General features: G+C 37.8%; 1 protein-coding gene across 3 annotated transcripts in view; it reads right to left on the bottom strand.

The window, feature by feature from the left end:
* GALNT7 (polypeptide N-acetylgalactosaminyltransferase 7) overlaps positions 1-10,749 on the bottom strand; it is a 41,142-nt gene extending 30,393 nt beyond the window's left edge. Inside the window, exon 1 of one of the 3 annotated variants that reach the window (XM_087963325.1) lies at positions 10,107-10,749. In XM_087963325.1, coding sequence (XP_087819451.1) covers positions 10,107-10,232 — 126 coding nt within the window. In that variant the 5' untranslated portion in view covers positions 10,233-10,749. The remainder of the gene's footprint in view (positions 1-10,106) is intronic. The other 2 variants (XM_087963326.1, XM_026678887.2) reach the window with 2 other exon arrangements.
* Between the last annotated feature and the right edge of the window lie 12,531 nt (positions 10,750-23,280).

Consider the following 23,280-nt stretch of genomic DNA (forward strand, 5'->3'; position numbering starts at 1 on the left):
GACACAAGCTATGTCAATCTGGCCATGCCCAACCTGGCCATGCCCATCCCGGTCCCCCAAGGTCAACCACAACCCTTATGTGGCCCTCAATGAAATTGAGTTTGACACTCCCGGCATAGGGTCTCCTGCTTGAGCAGAGGGTTGGATTAGAAGATCTCCAAGGTCCCTTCCAGCTCTATTTTGATTGATTGAACCATATAAAAATGATGAGTAAGAGAAACTAGATACATGAATGGGTAAGGACCACACAGTGAATCAGATTACAGTGCAAAGCAGTGCTTTTAGAATCATATAGAAAGAGAGAGATGGGGGAAAGGAAGGGCGGGGCAGGGGAGAAGGGTAGGCAGAAAGGAAGGAAGGCCTCCCATAGATACATTTATGATCCTTTATCTCTGTATTACATTTTCTTATCCTAACAGTGATATTTTCAATCCATATAGAAACATACACAAATCTTTTAAGGATTAGAAACTTTGCTTGGGGGTTTAAACATTAGAAAATTGCCTACTGAAAGGCATGGACTCAGGCAGATACAAGCTTTTTCACCAGTTCTCATCCCATGGCAATTACTTTTAAATCTTTCTATTTAGATGTGTAATTTATGCATTTTTGTGTTTACAATAGTCCTTGTCTCAGCAGGTGGCAGCACATGACTGTGACTATTTAGCTTTGGAAGGAACTGGAATGAGAGATTTTTAGGAAACCCCAGACCTATAGGCACTTAGACCTCCTCTACAAAAAATCTAGGCATTAATAAAAAGCTACTTTTGCACTGCTACCAAGGGAACTACATAGAGCCATATCAATAAAGTTACAATACAGGTAGGGACTGGAATTTTGGTCGTTGAACAAAGCAGGCCTTTAAACAAGACATGTAACATGACTGCTTCCCTCAACGACCACAAAGCCAACATTCTGAGTTGTGGTCATTAAGCAATTTCCTGGGTTATTAAGTGGATGGAGTCCCAGGGAAAGAGCTTGGGTGCTTGGGGTGGGAGGAAGAAGCCCTGGAAGGGTACACTGGAAGCAAATCCTCACTGGGCTGTAGGAATGGAGCCAAAATCTTCAGAAAGATCCAGTTAAGGATTTATGTTGCCTCTGTCCACTGAAATTTTGGGTTGGAAATGTCAGCTCTGGAAGATGAGAATCATGGCAGTCCTTTTGCTCTCGAAGAGCTGTCCTGTGTGGATCTGAGATTCCCCATGGAAGTCTTTCAGCCTGCCTCATAGAACCCCCCCTGCAGTATTCCCCCATTAACTTTCCAAGGAAGCTAGCAGACTGTTGCAAATAGCGACCAGCAAGCACACAGATTGCAATCATGTGACCACAGGAGGGGAGGAATACAATGCTTTACAAAAGCCAGTAGCACTTTACAAGTGGTAAAGCGCCTTTTACGAAACCCCTCGTAATTTCAAATAGTCATTAAATGATTAGTCGTAAGTTGAAGATTATATGTAGTTCAAAATAATTTGAAGGCATCTTTCTGTTTTATAATATTCCTTTGAATTGTGTAGCTTTCTTGTGGAAAATTCTATCCACTCTAAGCACTTGCCACTGCTTGCTCCTTTCCGCAGCAGCCACCCCTAGCCCATCCACCACAGTAGCCACTTGCAGAGTTTTCCACCCTCCGGAGCTCCCTACCCACACCGATGCTTTTTGTGCCTTCCCACCTTTGGAAACAACCATCCCCAGCCTGGCTGTGCTTGTGCTAGGTAGCAGCAGCCGCTCATGAGTGAGCTCGCTCGCACTAATTTATGTATTGATTTATTAAATTTCTATGCCACACATCTAATTATTCAAGGCACTTCCTGTGCCTGGCCTTGTTTATGTCACAGCAGCTGCTTAATCTCCCCGTAAGCCTGCTTGTGAGCTACCCAGGATTTGCATCATCCTGCCAGCTTTCCCACTGACACTGCTTGTTAGAAACTGGCAGGAACTAACTAGAATGTCTTAGTTAACAACACTTGCAATCCTTGTTTAACAAACTGCCAGAATTGCTTTGCTAAGTGATGTGGTCCTGTGATGTGCTTTACAAAAGCATCACATAGCGATGGAAATTCCAGTCCCAGTTTGTTATTATAACTTGAGGACTACCTGTATTGAGACCAGCTATAATAACAGAATGTTGCATTTATTATTATGTTATACTTCTTCCTGTTATTTATAGTTCTGTGAATTAAAGAGATGTCAGACTGAGCTGGTTATGAGTACTACGTACTTGTTGTGGGCTTAAAATATTTTTTATCCCTTGGATAAAAATGGATATGCTTACATTAAAAATGAAGGAAAAAGAAAACATTTGAAAGTAGATTACATGAAAGAGTAGTGTTAGCATTTATACTGTGACATAAGTCAATAAATCATAATTATGATTTTTTTTAGCAAACAATACCATCCAAGTTCACAGAATACTGAATGCTAATAACTGAATTGTCACAAGGAAACAAAATGCAAAAATGATTAAAACAATCAAACTAGTGTTCAGTTTAATGAGTGGTAATTTGAGCCACAATGTTCCAACTCTAAAAGTGATAACAACAGTATAGTAGTACAATTTAATTAGCTTTATAAACCTCATGTTTTGATGTCCATTAACTGAGCAGAACAGTACATCATAGAACAGTACAACACCTTTTGAACCAAAGGACCTCAAATGGATTAATTTACAGACTGTGTCTAAAATCAGGGGCTCCTGACTGCCAAGGAAATGAAATTTGGGGAAATTATGGCAGCTTTGTTGCTATTGGCGGCTGCTGCACTACTGCGATACAGTCACATGATCATCATTTTCAACACTGCAACTGTTTTCCAGTCAGCTTCACAATCCCTCATTCCCTCCCCTATCCAGCCGCAGCAACTTGGTGGGACAGGAAGGAGGAACAGTGAAGCAGGAACGCCTATGCACCCTTCCCGGCCCGTGCTGCCTAACCTGTCCCATTCTCCCAGCCCTTCCTTGATCTGCCTTCCTGCTTGCTTTCCCCAACTCATGCAGCACCTCATACGCACATCCACACAATCTCCCTGAGCAGCACTGCCCCATCATGCACCTTCTCTTACCCATGTGGTACCTCTTACACACAATTCTGATCTAAGTCACATGCATGGTAATAGGTGCCAGTAGAGTATGTTTACTGCATCACTCTACTATTGTCATAGCAATATCCTCCAAAATCCACCAAGTCACAAACTCTCCTCCCAAGCAGTTCAAGTAATTAAGACCAAGTGCACACACACACACAAAAACTGAAGCAGTAAGTTCTCAAGCAAACACTCCTTACAATGAAACTTCCCAAAGAAAATCTGAATCCAGTTTTGAATCCGGAGTCCAGGTACAGGAAAAGTCATCAAGACAAACCCAAGGATCACAACACTAAATCAGGATGCAGGAAGCATGGAGCTGAAGACGACATGCAGAAAAATGAACAGTTGTTTTCACCCACCACTCTTTTCCTACATGCCTAAGTCACCCACAATCTGGCGTTTCTTATTAGGAGGGCCAAGGCTATTCCTTGTGAGCAGCCTCACTGATATGCTCTGAGCTTTCCATCTCTCTGCATCTCTGGATCAAGTGGGAAGTGGCAGTTGTTCCTCATCAGAGGCAGCCTGTTGCTGATAGTCCTCTTCTTAAGTAGGCAATTTGGTTGATCGTGCCCCTCCCCGACTCTCTGGGCATTCCTGGGGACCCTGGGTTTCCATGTCTGATCATCCTGGTTCTGGTTCATCCTCCTTCTCCCAGTCAGAAACCAATGGGGCCATCACAATGCCCCATGTACCTTTCCTGACCCACATCCCTGGCTCATTGTGCACCCACACACATCATTCCCAGCCCACATTGTCCTCACAGACTGTTCCTGAACTGCACAGCACCTCTTGCACACTGCCAGCACCTATCCCAACCCATGCCACCCATAACTGGCCCATCTCTCACACAATCCTGAGATCCCCTTCTTGACCCAAACTATCACCCACTTATTACACCCCAATGACTCTCACGGACCCTTCTTGATTTGTGTCACTGCCCGATGTTCTACTCAACCGACACAACACCTCTTATGCACCATTCCCAACTTCTGCCACCAAAATGCATGCCCTGCCTGACCTATGTGATATTTCTGGTGCACACCACTACTATTCTCAACTCACGTAGCACCTCTTGTGCATTCCCTGATATTCACCCCTGAATGAAGATGGCAAGAAGGTTGGAAGTTGCTCCCAGTGCCACTGCTTTTTTGCCCACCTATGGATTATTCTTTTTCTCTGTTTAGTTAAGGAAATATCTCTGAAATGATGTTCCAACAAGGCACGGATTGCCTAGTTAAGTCCTAGGCAGCATAGCAGGTGATAGCAACTAAAATCAACTTGGCGGAACTCAAAAGAAGTTAAGCTAGAGTTGATCTAATTAATAGCTAGATTGCACTCCAATCCAAACACGAATTATTTTTCTCTATTTTTTTTTGCCTGAGCAAATGTTATAGATCTCATAAGCTCCAGTTGAGATGATATTTTACCTAATGTAAAATGCAATTTTACCACCTGTAAAGTACTTCTGGCTGTTGCGCATAAAGATATTTTTACACTAAGGAAATAAAGTATGTGAAATGGGCAGCTATATAAAATGAACAAATGAATAAAAATACTGTAAGATGCCCTGGAATTTTTTTTTCTACAAACCCTTTCCCAAAATTTCCTCATATACTAGCTTGATACCCGTGCTTCACTACAAAACTATGTAGTCGGGCTTAGTTTTTGGGGAGGAAAATAAGGGGAAAAAATTCTGCCTCTGCCAACCAGCATTCATCGGTGTTCATCTGGCTAGCATCCTATCATTGTGTGAGAGTTGAGAGCTGTTTGGAAACTGAAACAGTATTTGCTGTGTGAGCAAGGAGACAGCAAGGAGCCTGGGCATGGCTTAGCTTAATTGTTCTGCACTAAAGCTGGTTGCTGCTGTGAAACTAAAACTGAAACTCCTCTCCTCTGTTTGTGTTTTGCATTTGGAACAGATTTCTTTTCAGGTGGGGAGGGGGAATAGAACTCCTTAGCATCAGAGCATGTTAATAATAATGTACAAAATAGTAATGCTCTGATGGTCATTTCAAAAAATCATTTCTTAGTGAGCACCTAGAAGCCAAGAGGAAATTTCATGTTTGTAGGCTTTACGGTTCTGGAGATTTTGTGATGATGCATGAGTGGTATTTTGCTTTTATATATATAGATTAGTAACATATTTTCGAATTTATAAAAAACATTTTTTTTGCTTTTTCAACAATAATCTGCTGAACTTCATGAATCCAGATCCTACAAAAGCTGGTCATAATGGACAGTTACTCTGTTCATTTGGAATAATAAAATCAGATTGATTTTATATAGATTCTAAATACAGCAAAACGTTGCACTAAAAATTCACACAATTGTTAAGCATGAACATTTCTTTGGCCTGGTCCCATAGGGATTCTGCCAACATAAATTTAGAAGGACTTCTGCAATCAAAATACTCATTGTTTCAGGATTTCACAAGCTCTTTAATATTGAAAAGCTGTGATTTGTGGCCTTTTTGGAGACTGCTCTTATATTCTTTATACAACAGAAATTATCCCCAGGAGAGCTAGAACTGAACCTCTCATGTATCACAATCAAGGTTGTTGATCGTGTTGATTGAACACAATTGGTGAAGATGTTTTTTTTTTCAGTGAACTACTTGTTAACTAATTTCATGGCACACTGCCCCAAAAGCAGATAGTTCATTGCCAAACAATTACTTTTAGAAAACATATTGTACTGAATGCTTATTTAAACACAATGTCTAGCTATATTCTTTTTCTTGGAATTGAAGCTATGATTATTGAAAAAAAATCCAAAAGTTTTTCTGTAGCATCATCAAACTATGTCTTTTAGAATGCTCATGTTTTATTGGGGTGGGTGGGGGTGAAGTTAGTACCATAAATTAGGCAAAGCAGAAGACTATGCTGCATTACAGCAATTCAAGCTTTGATTTCCACTATTTGTTCCCTCAGCATATTTCACCTAATGAAGATAGCACAAAAGATCACCCCAAATCACAATACCTGTAATATCTTTGAAGTCCAGCCCACAATGTTTGATTTTTATAAAAATAGATGCAATTGTTTTTGTCAGAATCTTATTTTTCTTTTATGCCATTAGTTCCATTAAAGTGTTGTGACACTTTTTCAAATGATAAATGATCCAATTACTTTTAATGGCCAAATTACCGTAGTACAAAAGAGGACAAAAAGCACAATGGCCTAGAATGTTTAACTCTATATGTAATTTTCTCTAGAAATTGATGTACATGCTATTTTGGGATTGAAAATTCATGAAGTTCTACTTACACCTATACTATCCTTCAGGTAAAGAAAACACCAGTAACAAATAATAGATGGATTTACAAGCAAAACCTTAAGAACACAGACTACTGCTTATTTAGGGGCAATTGAAAGATGTTATTTTAAAGAGACTCAGTGGAAATTCAGCATGTTTTACATGCAGATTTCAGGTTAGGTTACTTGTTCTTCAAATTAAAAAAGACCAAGTACCAGGTGAGATGAATGAATGGACACTTGTCATAAACCTCACACATTTAAAACTAAAGCAAGAAACAAACACACTTGGACGAGCAAGTTAGTCAATAGTTGCTGGATAGACTCGTGTCCTGAATTAGTATAAAGTAAGCTATTAGTTTTTTTTTAATAGTCTGCATATACAGATTGAGCCTTTTCCTCTAAGTTCATATTTAAGATGTATGATATGAAAATGTATTTAACACTGTCCCTCCAAGCTGTTTGTGGCTGAAGAAGCAGCTTTTCATTAAATACTCTCTAGGAGCCGTATTCATATCAACAAAATAAGAATGTGTATGTATAACTAATATCAAAGAATAATTTATTATATGCACTTATCTCCTTCCTTTATTTTTTTTTTAATTTGGGGATAAATTGCATTAAAACATTGTACAACTTCTCAGGTAAGTACAGGCTTTGGAATTTGCACATTGTTAGTATCTACTATTAAAAGATTTTAGATTTTTTAAAAATGTAAGTTTGTGGAGCACATTATTGTCATTAGTGTATAACATTATTGTAAGTTTAAATATGAATTCAATCTGTTTAAAATTATTTTGAGTATTCTTTGTTTAAGAATTCCAGCATATACAGTAACTTGTTTTCAAGCTTATTAGAATCTCATTTAGAGTAACACTTCCTTATACTAACCAACATGGGAGCTCATCTTTACCTTTTTTATTGCCCTAAGTAGTGTTTGATGAAAAGGAATTTGATACTCCTGACGAAAAGTAAAAAGCCTCACAAAATATTGTGGTTTACATACAATAGTGTCAAAATGCTGCAGTTAACCTTCTGGATTTTCATTTAAAATGTCTTTTTTATATGTACATAATTTAGGCACAAATTGCTTTGGTATTTTGGCTAACACCCCCGTTTTAGAAGGTTCTCTGTATGAAACACTGTATTTATTACAATTTTGACATCAGATTAATTTAAATCAAGGAAATATGTAAATTTTAATTACTTCTTAAAAAGAATGACCAAAGACTCAACTGGAAATAAACAAATAGTGCTATGAGTGATCTCAAGTTATGACAGCAATTGGGACCATAAAAGTCTGCCATCATGTGACCACATTGGTTAGCGATGGCAATGCCTTTGTCTTAACCAAACCCCATCAGTCATTAGGCCAGGACCCAACCTGATCCAAGTCATTCCCAGCCCCAAGCCTGGGTAAGGTAAGGGACTGCCTCCTTTTAAACTTCCCCCACCCACTTATCTCCGCCATCTCTGCCCTTTTGACTTCCTCGCACAATGGAACTCTTAGCGGCAGTGACACTTGCGCTAAAGTAGAACCCTGAGCCTTCAGCAGTCTCAGCCAATCACCCTGGTGCCTCTACTTCAACCCAGTGCTGCTACAGACAAGCACTGCTGTGCAAGGCAATCAAAAGCACAGGGATGGGGAAGATAGGGGGGCAATTTTAAGTGTGGGTTACAAAAGCACAATTTTGATTTCATGACAGTGGGGTTGCTGCAATAACTGGACGTAAGCACCATTTATTGAACATCACCCTACTTTGAATGGTTGCTAAATGAATAATTATTAAGTAAGGACTACCTGCATTTATACCATTCTACTGCAAACATCTATCTGAATATATTTCAGATAGAGAGAATTCTGGAATTATTAGATTTACCCTTGAACACCTTCCCTTTTGAAATTCAGCAGGCCCCTCTACCCTCCTAGCCTCCCAAAGAGCACTGAAAAACTGGCTTTTCCCCAAACACTGGGATAGGGTGAGATGGTGAGTGAGATGGGTAAGAGGATTTTATGAAGGATTTATGTTAGAAGCTTAACGTTGGTGCCATTTTTATGTTTATGATTTTAATATATTTATGTATTGTTTTATTATTATTGTTTTAATTGATCATTGGGAAGCACCCAGATTTTGATATAAGTTGGATGGCTATATAAATGTTTTTAATTAAGATTGATGCTGAAAGCAACCCTAAGGTTGATGGAAGACCAATCAGTGTATAGACCATTAGAAATTAAATGTGTTAATTATGCTGGTTGCATATATTTCAGTCAAAGCTTTGCCATTATATTTACAAAAAAACAGACTACCACCTAGTAAACAAAAACAACTGATGTTTCAGCCACAAAGGACAGCTAAAGAAGTGCAGAAAATGTATGTATGCACTACTTAATTCAAAAAGGCACAAGTGAGATTTTATCCAACTACAATACCCGAACAAATCATCAAATCTGCCAAGTTGCGGTATAACTGGTACCAAAGTTTAAAAACCATGTCTTTTACCTTGACCAGCAATCAAAAATATTAATAGTAAGGCTATTATTTTGGTTTGGAAAAAGATTTTTAAAATACAGATCTTTTTTGCAGGACTCAAAGAAGCAGGATTAAGTAAACAAACAAAGAAGCAGACACTCTGACATTCACATAATTTATTTCTGAAGTTTAAACATCTACATGTATTGTTTTTTAGAAGTAAGTTCGGGCGAACTCAAGAGCATAGCATTGGGATACAAGCGTGCAAGGCAGCACACAAATGCACCACCTGCTGGACTACAAGTTCTAGGTATGGTTAGAGTACCCATGGAAGTAGGTTGACTCTTTAAATGAGATACAATGCAAAGCCCGCTGGGTAAGGTTTTCTTTTCAGCTTACGTTTTAATTTTTGCTCTGGGTTGAGATAGGGAGATTCAGGTTCATGTCCATCTTTAACCATAAAAAAGATCAAGTGATGATTAACTAAATGATTTGGGGAGAGATAATAGGGAGGAAATATTAAATTAACACCTTAAAGATGAAAAATAAACTGCTAAAGACAGAAGTATTCCATTATATTTCCAGCACATTCCCACGGATCAAAAATAGCTTCCAAAGGATACTAATTATTAAACTGCATGTATCTTTCTATAGGAAGATATTCAGAAATGCTAAAAAAAGATAATTTTTTTTTAAAATGAATCTCTGTATGTCATTGTTTCAGATAGAAGCACCTGTCAGAAGATTCTGTCTTACAGCATATCACTTATTCCCACAATCTGATGTAAGAGACCTCTTACACCTGCCCTTCAAACTACAATATTACTTAACGGCTTTTCCACAGCCTTTCCAACCCTCCGGACATACGAGTAGGTTGCTAAGGGCCAAGTCCCGCTTCATATAACGTCAGCAAAAAGCATTTAAGCAGGCAATGTCCGGCTGCCTCAACAAACGCCGGCCGCCCGTTGCCACTGCTGGGAGGCCACCTGCCCACCGCCACCCCATGGCAAAGGGAGCCCCCAGCTCCTAGTAGAGCCCCCCCCACCACCAAGCCGCCACTGTCCTTCCGCAGGCCTCGCCAACGCCACAGGCCGCAGCCTGGGCAACAGAACGAACACCAGCCAAAGCAGCAGCCGCCGCCGCCACCGCCCCCTCTCGGCCGGACCCAGATCGAAAGAGGGGTTCGGCCCGACACCCAGGCAGCCGGCGGGAGAGGGCCGTCGGCCGGTGCGCGGAGCCGTACTCCACCTTCCCCCGCGCAGGCACACCCCCCTTCCCTTTGGCGTTAGCCACTTACCCGAATCCTTTCCCCCGGGCTTGGCTCTTCGACCCGGGGGGAAAGCGAAGACCAGAGCAGCAGCAGCCCCAGGAAGGAACCGACCAGGAGGATGGCGCGCAAGAGGAATCCCAGCTTTAGCCGCATCTTCAGCGTCGGCGAGACCGGCTCCCCCAGCCGCCGCCGCCGCCGCCACCGGGATCCCGCTCTCGCCCCCTCTCCCGGCGACTGCTGCTCTTCACTTGTGCGCCGAGCTTTGCGTGTTTCCCCTTCCCTCCTCCTTTGCTGCTGCTGCTGCTGCTCCTGCCTCTCTTTCCCCACACAGGCAGGCGCCTGGCGCCGAGCCCCGCTTTGCTCTCGTTCGCCTCCCCTGCAGCTTCGCTTCTCCTCCTCCTCCTCTCTCGGCCTTCCTCAATCTTCTCCAATTTGTTACCGCCTCTCCTTCCTGGCCTCTTGCAGCTCGCCCGCTCCCTCCCTGTCAAATCACAAACTTTTTTTTTTTGTTTTTTTGCTCCTCTTCTCTAATACGCTGTGCCTGTTTTTTTCTCCCCCTCCCTAGTTATCTTTGAATATTCTGTATCTTTCCTTCCTTCTGCTTTCCTTGCTAATCTTTCAGCCAGCTTGTTGAAGCTAAGCAGGAAGTCACCTCTAGAGCAGAGGCTCCACGTGGCTCATTTACAGCCGCGGGCTTGATTTGGATTGACGCTTAGAGAACTCGAAGTTCCCTCCTGCCCGCTTTTTTCCTTTGATGCGTCGCCTTAAGGAGGCGAAATTGTAACAGTAAATCTGACAAAAGTTGGGTAAATGCGGGACTCCTGTTCTCAGTTGTGGTGAGGTGGAAAGAAGGATTAGCACGTTTGCCAATTCTTTCACAGCTGGCCTTTGTCTTTCTTTGGACTTACTTACACGGAAGAAAATTCGATCAAAAAAGAAACGGCGCGCCCGAGAACTACCTCATAAAAAGTGGTTCTCAAGCATTACTACACAGGCTAAAAATAATATCCTAGGGAAGTTATTTGAGTAAAGGATGAGGGGAGGAAAGTGCATGTTACGGAAAGAAAGGAGCAGCTAATCGGCTCACCGTGGCAACTCAAGTGCTCCCTGCCTTAGGAAACGAAATGCCAAGTGTGGAATTATTCAAACAAACAAACCCCAAAGGATTATCTAGAAGGAATTGGACATTTCCTAGTTGTCCTCTCCTGGTCAGATTCTGCTCTGGTAACTTAGGATTCTAGGTAGCCTTTCAAGCCTACAAAAGGGATCAAGAGGGAACCTCGAGTTCTTTAGTGTCAAGTAAACATATTGGCAAAAAAAATCAGAAAATAAAATACAAGCTGAATAGTCAAGAGCTTGTTGATGACCCAAGCTCTGTAAAGGACCTTGGAATACTCACCTCTAATGATCTGAGTGCTAGAGCCCACTGCAACTACATAGCCAAAAAGGCATTAAGAGTTGTTAACCTAATCCTACGTAGCTTTTTCTCTGGTAATATCACACTACTAACCAGAGCATACAAAACATTTGCTAGACCAATACTCGAATACAGTTCATCAGCCTGGAACCCTCATTACGTATCTGATATTAGCACAATTGAGAAAGTCCAGAAATATTTCACAAGGAGAGTTCTCCACTCTTCTACTCGTTGTAGAATACCTTATGCCACCAGACTTGAAATTCTAGAACTAGAAAACCTTGAATTACGCCGTCTTCGGTCTGACTTAAGCATGGTATATAAAATCATACATTGCAATGTCCTACCTGTCAATGAATACTTCAGCTTCAACCATAACAACACAAGAGCACACAATAGATACAAACTCAAAGTAAACCGCACCAAACTTGATTGCAGGAAATACGACTTCAGCAACAGAGTGGTCAATGTCTGGAATACTCTACCCGACTCTGTGGTTTCTTCCCCAAACCCCAAAAACTTTAACCTTAGACTGTCTACTATTGACCTCACCCCCTTCCTAAGAGGTCTGTAGGGGGCGTGCATAAGCGCACCAACGTGCCTACCGTCCCTGTCCTATTGTTTCTCTTATTCTTTTATTTTTCTTATATGTACCCATTTCATGTATTCACAACTATGTATACGCTTATACTTATTATCTTGTAAACAATTGGCAAATCAAATAAATAAATAAATAAATAAATAAATAAATAAATAAATAGTTTTGTATTGATGTCTTCCTGGGGAGAGGGGAGGACTGCAACTGAAAGTGTTGTTTGATCTTCAGAATTTTACGTATTTCTTAGACCCAAGGGTCTTCAAACTTGACAGTTTTAAGACTTGTGGACTTCAGCTCCCAGAATTCCTGATCTAACACGATTGGAAGAGGAATTCTGGGAGTTGAAGTCCACAACTCTTAAAACTGTCAAGTTTGAAGACCCCTGTTTTAGACCCACTGACCTTTTAGAATAAAAGTGAAATCTGGAGCTTAAAAAGTACGAAGGAGAATTCTGGCAAATTAGTTCCCCTGCTTTGTTCTCCCATTTTGGGGGGTTGTTGGGGGACTTGGATATGTTTTTTTGGCAAACCCTTAGAATAATTATTAGCTACCACTGAAAATGCTTTTTCTGTCTTTTTGTTACATTATTCATTGACTTGCCTTTAATTTTAGAAATATCCTATGGATGTTTCTGTAATAATCTACTTAATAGTTCATATATGTCAAGGGCATAGTCATGCCTTACAAGAGCCTTGAATGACTTTAGATTTGTTTTTGATCTTTTTAAAAAATGAAAAAGCTGTTATGCTATAAAGCAAAGATTATCTACCAGATCCTTTTTATTTACATATCCCAATTAAATATTAAAGAGCTTTCTAAGCAGTTTCTAAGGGTAAGAGGCAATCACCTAACAAGTTTTTTTTCAAGCCAACATTTATTTATTCATTCAATTTACACAGTTATCCATTTTCAATACATGACTTTGGAGAGCCGTCAATGTTTTTATATATAAGATAAAAACACAAACTAATAATATATTTAGCAACTGAGATAAAAACCAACAACAATTAATACAATCATATAAGAGTTCAATCATACACTTGGGTCCCAGGCTTAGTAACAAGACTATGTCTTCAAGACCTTATGAAATGCCTCAGGATTGCAGCAAATTTAATCTGGGGGATAATATTCCAGATGATGGGCACCACAATTCCTGGGTTCCATTGAATAATACTGCAGTGCATAAGATCTAGAGCATGCCTCTTGTGCACGATCTAGTAGACAAGCTGAAAAAATCCAATGCACTTGATAATAAAAATCTCATATTGACACCATGTTTAAATAAAATAAGTATAATAAAGTATAAACAACAATATGTATCATAAGTTAAAATTACTTGGGTATTTTCAACAGGTTAAGTGTAACATATCCACAGAGCAAAATGTTAATTTGCTTCTACAAATAGCCTTTGAGTTATAACTATTCTTTTAGTGACCATTTAAAGTTACAACAGTGTTATCATTTTCCCATGGCCACATGATCAAAATTTGGACCCTTGGCAACTGGCATATATTTGATTGCAGTGTCGCAGGGTCATGTAATCAACTTTTGCGACTTTCTGACAGCAAAGTCAATGATGAAGGGAGAATCTCTTAATTATGTTACTAACTTAACAATTGCAGTTATTCACTTAACAATTATGGCAAGAAAAGTCATGGGACAAATTCACTTAACAATTGTTTAGCAGCACAAATTTGGGGCTCAATTGCGGTCATAAGTCAAGGAGTAACTACATCTTGATAAGCTTTGCAAAATGGGCAGTTTCTTCTGTGTACAAAACATTATATGGAATAACCTTCATAAAAGATTCATGCTCTCCATTAAAGTTCTTCATTAAAAAAAGTTTTTGTTTGTTTTTCTTTGCTTTGTTGTTAATTACCTGAGTTTCAATGCTCAAATTGGGTAGTCATATTAAGCCCATAAAACTAAATGAAGTAAAAAGGTACTACAGGTTTTTCAAGAGCTAAGCTGAATGGCATCTCACTAAGAATACAAAGACTTACAAAGCACTTACTAAAATTATACATCTGTATTATAACCTGATTCATAGATAATGTTGGTGGTGCCCACAATCTTAATCACCCTTCCCTCATGTAAATGCCAAGAAAACTAATATGACTTGCTTAAAATTACATGTGTGTTAATGGAGAACTATATATAAATTATTTTAATGCTGTTTTTCACACTATAATTGTGATTGTAACCCATAGCTGTTGAATATGCCTATAATTATGGCCTCATCTCTTGAAATACTATGTACAGAAGCCCACAAATGCAACTTTTGAGGAGCAGATTCAATATTATATAATTTTGTTATTTAAGCGTTTTTATTTAAAAGTTAAATCAAACTTTAACTTGCATTACAAATTAATGGATTGATGAATTCATGTATCTTATTGGTAGTTTTGTGCTGTTACTAACTGAGGTTTATAATATAGATTCTGCTGTGAAGGTAGAAAATATGTAGCAGATGAATTTACTGAAAACATTTTGGATATTTTACTTTCTGTAAATGCTTTTGCTTTGAAAATACACAATTTCACAGCACCAAAACTGCTATATATTGCATTGCTTCCTCTATGAAGACATTGTGTTAGAAAGATACTAAGCTAAAAATATTACTTCTCTGATGCATTGGCTACCTGTTTGAAGGAACAACTGCAGTATCATTTCTCAATATTTAAAAAAATTGAACTGGTCTTTTCTCTCTGTCTCCCAAAGTCATTCTCACATACTTTTACAGGTATACATATATGGATATAAGAACTGTGTAATTAAAACAAAATAGGGCAACGTGAATTAAAGCCTTTAGCCCTAGTTCAAACAATAAATCAGCAAGGCTTAAGCATCCCTTTTAAAACACATTGCATGAAGAAGACTTATTAATTGTGGCCTTGCATTTACTCATGTCACTTTAATGTTTGCTATAGTTGTTTATATTTTAACAGAAAATTGAGACACAAAGCATCATACAAACCATGAGACAGAAATTTGATGCTAGACAAGATTGATACAAAAACTAGTTGAATATCAAGTTGGACTGGTTTATGTAGACTTAAAGAACATTTAATGCAGAAAAAATAGGTCATATTTCTTTTTTCCTTGCTGCTACAAAAACAGTTGCTTAAATCATAAATTCTATATTAAAATGTTTTGAGTTTTTGTTGCCTAGTTGGGTTGTCATTTCCAATTGAGGATTACAAACTGAGCACCTATGCACAGCTTATTTACATCTGTGCATCTTGCTACATGTAATATTTGAATTTGGAAACTAAACAACAGAACAGATCTATTCTTTTCAATCTTAAGATAACTGCTTCAAGATAATGCTTCACTAATTTAATACATGAAAGTTAAGTTTGGAATATAGTCATTCTTCTTATCCCCAAGTTATCATTTGCCTCCAGATAGGAAGTGTGTTTTCAATTCATGTTTGCATGAACCGAAACAAGTTAAATTATTTTCTGCAATAAATTAGTTTATTCTTTAGAATTCATTTTACTTAGGTCATTTGTTCTGTGTATTTTTATTTTAAGTGTATTTATTTCACATAAAACCATATATAATAATAATATTTGTGAAATTACAAGTCATGGCACTGTTTAATATTATGAGAATATAACTGTTATCAATATAACAAGTGCCAGGATGAGAACACATGTATTGCATGCAGAATTCTGGCATTTCCTACTATGGAGAACTGCTGCCACTGTTAACAATACTGGGTTAGATCAGAAATGCAAAAATCACTACATCCATCTGTTTTTGAAAATCTCTTAGACCCTTACTATCACCTTAATTTTATATATTGGGGCAAATCTTTGTGAGGTTTTAAGAATAAAATACAAGTTTTGCAGAAATGTAAGATGCCCATTTTATCCTTTAACTCCCCTCCTCTTCCTCAAATCCTATGTGGTGTAAAAGGACAACCAAGAATGATAGAATAAATCAATCCAGAGTTCTCACTCAAGACAAAAATGACCAGGTTTAAATTAACCTACTTTGGACGTATGCCAAAGACATAGCTCTCAAGAAGACTTTAATGCTGGGAAAGAAAGTGGATGACCAACAAAACAAGAATGATAGACTTAGTTACAGCAACAATGAGTCTACCATTGGAAGACCTGAACAGTTAGTGACAGATCACCATGGAGAAAATCTGTCTGTGTGGTTACTAAAATTGATAATAACTTGATGGCATTTAAAAAATCAATCTGTCCCTTAAAATCCAGAAAGTCGCCATCATTCTTCATATCCTGTTCCCATCTACTTTTGAAGTATGTCCTTTTACCTCCTGTGAAAAGCCTGCTACATCCTCAAATCATCAGAAATTGGACTAGGTGGGCAATAGTTTGATTCTGTAAAGAAAACCTCTATATTCCCAGAATGTTGATATAAATAACATTATCTGGCTCAGAATGAAACATCTTATACTAATGATGTTAATAGCAAAAATGTTCCGAGCAGAATAGAAAAACTCTGAAACCAATATTTCTTTCTTTTCTCTTGATTTATTTGCCCAAAACTATTTAGCAAATAGCATATTTCAATGGTAGCTTAACTCTGAATTTAATTTGTTTTAACATAACACAAGTGAGCAATTGCCAACTGTTAAATCTGTTTTTCTTTGCTGCTGATTTTGCTATTCTTTCTAACAATTAGCATCACCCACCTTTCATTATTTATTATTGTTTCTCTTGCTTTGACATAGGCATTAGACTAATTTCAACATGCTGAGGAGTGAAAAAAATTGGTTTTCATTTTAGCTTCTGTTATTCTAATGATGGCATCTTTTGTTAAAATAATATAATTTGCACTTCAATGCTGCCTTCCATTTAGAGAGCTGAAATCAGTTCTGTAAGTCTTAATGAATTCAATCTCAAGAGTAGAGAATAAAATGTTATTATTCTCATTTTACATAGAAGAAGAAAACTGGTGCACAAAGAGTTCTCCTAGTAGAGCACATGTATGATTGTAGTAAGGTGAGAATAATAAATTACATGATTGCCATTTTCTGCACTTAGCTCTACAATATCCCTAGCAATTTATTAAGCTGTAGACTTATAGGGGGATGCTCTCTTTCATCAGCTTCCATAGCAAGAAGTAGGAGTATTTAGCATACTTCATACCAGTGGTGGGATTCAAAATTTTTTACCACCGGTTCGGGGGTATGGCTTGGCGGGCGCACTTTGCGTGCATGCACACACGTTCATGCATGTGTACATGTGCCAAATGCGCACTTTGTGCAGGCACAGAAGACATTCCAACCCACCTCTTGCAAGCCTGCACTCTCCCAGTTGCTTCAGCAGCTGCCATGTGGCACTCTACTGTGCCGCGCAAAACAGCTGCACTTCAAAAACAGAGGATACAGGTGAGTATGGGAGCCTGGGCGGGTGAGTGGGCCCAAAAGCAGAGTGGCAGAGAGAACCGGTTCAGTCTCCACTGCTCATCACTGCTAGTGGCTCGGCAGAACCGGGGCGAACTGGTAGAATACCACCACTGCTTCATACACACATATTATGTTTATGCAATATAAATGCCAGATTCTTATTTTTCATTGGTTCTGTCATTTATCTTGGGCAAAATCTTTTCCTCCATCTCCTCTTGCTGATTGTATTTTTACTGGCCAAAAGGTTATATGTATGCTCAGATAGATACTCTTCAAGTGGACACATGTTAGAATAGAATACTTTATTGGCGAAGTGTGATTGGACACACAAGGAATTTGTCTTGGTGTAAATACTCTCAGTATACATAAAAGAAAAGATACATTCATTAAGAATCAAGAATCATAATGTAGAACACTTAATGATAGTCATAGGATACAATCAACAATCAAATCATACTAGGAAACAGTCAATATAAATCGTAAGAATACAAGCAACAAAGTTACAGTCCTACAATCACAAGTGGGAGAGGATGGGTGGTAAAAAGTGATGAGAAGATTAACAGTAATAGTAGTGCACACTTTGTAAATAGTTGAACAGTGTTGAGGGAATTATTTGTTTAGCAGAGTGATGGCTTTCGGGAAAAAACTGTTGTTGTGTCTAGTTGTTCTGGTGTGCGGTGCTCTATAGCGTCATTTTGAGGGAAGGAGTTGAAACAGTTTATGTCCGGGATGTGAGGGGTCTGTAAATATTTTCACAGCCCTCTTTTTGACTCGTGCAGTGTACAGGTCCTTAATTGAAGGCAGGTGGGTAGTAATTGTTTTTTCTGCAGTCCTAATTATCCTCTGAAGTCTGTGTCTGTCCTGTTGGGTTGCAGAACCAAACCAGACAGTTATAGAGGTGCAGATGATAGACTCAATAATTCCTCTGTAGAACTGTATTAGCATCTCCTTGGGCAGTTTGAGGTTTTTGAGTTGGTGCAGAAAGAACATTCTTTGTTGTGCTTTTTTGATGACTTTTTTGATGTTAGGTGTCCATTTTAGGTCATGTTTCTCCCTAAAAGCTATTTCTCCCTAAAAGCTATTCAACAAAATTGGTAAAGGAAATAGACACATTGATGACAAAATATGCCAGGGACATCATGACAGAAATTCCATCCTTTTATACTTGAATTGAAACAGGGCACATAAGTATGTTGGGATAAAGTTTGCATTGTGAAATTGTGATGCATGCTTGTCACTTGCTCTCCGTTGTTTTTCTTTAGTTTATCTGGAACCAAGAATGCATAGAATTGGTTGTCTTTTTGATGGAAAGGAAGCTGTAAGAGCATCTGTCCTTGCTTTTATGTCACCTCTTCCCTTTATTGTTAGCATTGCTTCTAAAGAATAATTGGCTATCAACTAGATTTGCCATTGGCAGCTTTAATTTAGTGGTACCACTAATTTTAGTTACTGATATGATTGAACCATGGAACATGCTTACTCAAGTTTTGAAGTTTTCAAATGACACACCTCTCTGATTTGCTCTAAGAACGTTAATTTGTATTCTATTAAAATGTCATATTTTGGGATGAGTCAGTAACACACACACCCTGTTTTCCTGTCATCCAAGTAATTTTTCATCAAGCTTGTGCTTAGACAGAACATTCAGTTTGGGAGTTGCCATCAAACATACAGTACATTATATTGTGGTCCTGTGTAATAAAATTTACCAGCCTAATCGTATTCTGAAAATGTTTTATACTGGCATTTGTATCCTAAATAACCTTAAAAAAGGATTGTATTTATTTTTATAGGGTGCAAATTTGCCTTGTGCTATAACTGCAGGGTAATTTTTATTTTTTCTAAGGACCTAACTGATCAGCCAATGGTATTCCTTCCCATTAAAGTTCTTCATCCTTCCCATTAAAGTTCTTCATGCTGGTACTAACTGGCACTTGTTCATAAATTCCATTTATGAGGAAGTGAAGAATGTAGCTATGCTTGTAGGCAGACATTTTTAGCATTAGAATCATTCACTTTCAAACAGACAAAATACATTTATTTGTTCTTTTATTTAGTACATCATTTGTACTGTGACTTTCATATTTATTGTGAAGAGATACCGTGAGCTGTTGTTAAGAGGTACATACAATATGTTTCATTTATGTCATGTAGATTGTACATACAGTTGTCTTTATTACATCATGAACTGATAACCTAAGCTACCTGGGGAATTCTGGGAGTTGAAGTCCCCATGTCTTAAAGTTGCCAAGATTGAGAAGCATTGCTCTAAATATTAGGTCAGGGGGAAAAAAAAAGTCAATTCTTCTTTTAAAACTGGTAATGTGAAACTAATTACAAAGTGATTATTTTCCATTCTTTTCTACTTGTATTGCTTTCTGACAGAGTGCTATAAAACAGAGAGTTGAGTCCAATGAATGCATACATATGTTTCTCTAATCTGTTTGGCAACATGTAATGTTGCTGAACTGTTGTAGCAGCTATTCCATCAGTTTACCTGATTGTCAATTGTCACCTTTTTTCCTTGCTATCCTACATTTGGATAATTTTCATTTTTTTTAAGCAAAATACCATGAAAATGTATATAGGCCAACTCTTGATTTATTTAAGTATTTAGTTAAGAATGTGTGGGGTGGCTGTTCTGCGGATGGGCTTATTCACAAATATCCACAGGTGCCATACCTTTCCATTGGCCATCCTGTATGGCAAGAATAAAAAGATACCATTGACTGAAAGATCCTGTTCTTGTGGCTCAGGGGAGGTTGAGACCGTTGGTCACATACTCCTTTGATGTTCCTTTTACAGAGAGATTTGAAAAAGACATATTCTTCCAATAATTGTTAAAGTATCCTGGCCATTCCAATGCTGCTTATCTCCAGTGGCTGCTTAAGGACGAACAGTCCATGAATACAGCACAGGTTGGCTAGATACTGTACAGCAGCACTGGGATTTGTTGGAAACACGTGTCTAATTCACCATAGCTATTTTATTCAACAAATGCGGAATAAGTACTGCTTATTCCTTTCCCTTTTACTATAAAACTGACTACAGGCCACACAGTTTATGGATTTTAATTTTAGTATAGTTAGACAATATATAATTGACAGTGGATTTTATAATAGATTTTAGCTATTATTTATTATTTTATATACAATTTTTAATTGTATATTTACTGTGTGTTTTTATTTGTTCTGGTCTCTGGTCTATGACTGTAATAAATCGGATTGATTGATTGAAGAATCTACAAGTATTTTAAAAATAATATTGCCATATGTATTCATGGATAAGCCTATATGTGGATAAACTGAACTTAATTTTTGTGTGTTTGGAACCTAAAATTCTCGGCTTATCCACAATTATATACAATAATCAAATTTAAATCCAGAGAGTGGGGCTTGTGTCTTTTTTGTGCTATTTTCAGTCAGCTGTTGGCTCACTTCCAAATTGTGTTCTGCCTGAAGAATTATCCCGTCAATATGACTCACATAAACAAGGAATCAAGACCTTTTACTCCATTAAATAGCATTTGAGATAGGATATTCTCTCTCCTAGAAGACTGCCAAAGTCAAATGGGTAGTCTTTAGGCTAGTGCTATGCACAGTTTAGTATAAACAGATGCAAAAGAATGGTAGAGTCTACAGCCAGACTTTATTTTCACTGTGGTAATGTTGTCCAATATACATTTGTCTGATAAGAAAATTTACAATGGTTCATTTTTTAAATTAATATTAAGGAAAATATTTAAACTAGTTTTTTAGGAATATTTTATGTCACATCAATGACGATCCGGTCCATTTAGATGTTTGATAATAGAGAACATCCAAGATCTTTCCAGGCAAAAAATATTCATTCAACAAGAATCATAATTCCTTTTGTTAGTCACTGTCAGCAGGATCAGGTAAGAATTTATAGGAATATATATCTCTATCTCTATCTCTATATCCATCCATCCATCCATCTATCTATCTATCTATCTATCCATCCATCCATCCATCTATCTATCTATCTATCTATCTATCTATCTATCTATCTATCTATTTATCTATCTATCTAATTTATCTATCTAATGATTATAGAAAAAAAAACAGTTTCAAATTAAGCATGGCTTCACCATACTTTTTAAATTTAGTGATGCCTCATAGATTACACCCCACTCAGTTGAAAGTATACAAGGAACTGAAGTTTTAGATGACATGTGGTGTTTGAACTTAAATATAATAGTTTTTCCCATTTCAATTGATCACAAGACCCAGGTACTGGATTCTGTTTCTTTTTATCATTTATATATTTTGAGTTGAAGCTAGACCTAAATCTGAAACCTTCCTCTTGTCAGAGATAAAATAAGTATTATGTTTTTAAAATAAGCAAGCCTTCCCTGATGCAGATAAACAGGCAGATTCTTCTAGCTGCTCAGGAAGCTAACACAAGAAAGTATTCCGCTTTCAGTGTTACATCAGTTGCAGATGTCAAGCTTTTTGTTCATCACGACAAAAAGGGCAGTTCTCACTGATGTGTCTTGATTATATAACCTGACTGACTACTTAAACCAAATACAGTGACTGCTCAGAAATGATGATGCCGGCACAGTTGAGGCGTTTCTTCCACATTATAATGCCAGAAGAAATAGGGTTGAATAGTGGTATGGGTGATGACTGAAATTGCTATTGAGATTTAAGTTTGCAAGCATAAGCATATTTATCAAAATGAAAGTCTCAGGGAGCATTTATTTATTTATTTATTTTCCCCTGAAACATAAGACAATTTTCTTCTGAGTAAGCATGTAAGCATTGTAATATCAGGCCTCATTCTTATGCATAATGCATATTTCCCTACAAATAATTAGACAAATAGCAGCATTTACTTTTCTGAATAAAAAGTTAGAAAGAAATCAGCTGTGTCTTGACTGCAAGAATATCATCTGTAAAGCTAGCTAGTTCTGTTAAGTTGTGGAAATGTGCAGATGTGGGCAGTTTCTTTCTGACAGCACGATTACTTACAGTTGATCCAACATATCTATAGCAGTCATTGGGAATGTGCTAGGCTGAAGGGCTGTTTGGTATGGGCCTTGACAATTTTTAAATGGGAAGGAATTAGAAGTCACCATCATGAATGGGTCGTTTAGTGCCTTTAATTCTTTGTTAGTGCCTTGGCTGATGTCCAGATGGGATACTTGAGAGCAGATTCTGTTTTGAATATATTTCAAAGCACAGATCAACAACTTGTGACAGCTATTGATTTGCCTTCACTATCACTTATGCACAGCAAGCTATTTTTAAGTCGCCTCTCAATGAGCAGTGAGTTTCACACCTATATAGCATCTAAACATTTAAAATAGTTTATTTCTTTAACAAAGACAGATGAAAATTAGTCCAAAGACTGTTAAGTGAGAAATACACTGTATTGAAATAAAACATTCCGAGGGTAAGCCTAATTATTACATGTGCAGTTCTTAGGTTGCTGTTTATTGGTATATTTTATTTTTAAATGTGCCATCTTTTCCCATAAGAGGAAAAACCTTAATGGTTTATAGTTTATTAATATATATCAAAATAACAATTCAACATTTTTGTAGCATGTTCATTTTTATACTTCCACGGTACCTCATTTTAGAAATCAATGAGGGAAACCTCAGGTATTATTTTTAAAAGTTTTCTGTTGAGATTTAAGCAACCCAGTTACTAGAAAATCTAGTTAAATAGCTTTAGCCATAGTCTATCTTTTTACTGTAACTTATTAAGTATGTGTTGGAAGAAATATACATCTGGTTCAGTTCTAAACTGGAGAAAGGCACTGAAAC

Source organism: Notechis scutatus, chromosome 4, assembly GCF_049901735.1.
Source record: "Notechis scutatus isolate UNSWTSFEM ecotype Mainland chromosome 4, rNotScu1.2, whole genome shotgun sequence".
Taxonomy (NCBI): domain Eukaryota; kingdom Metazoa; phylum Chordata; class Lepidosauria; order Squamata; family Elapidae; genus Notechis; species Notechis scutatus.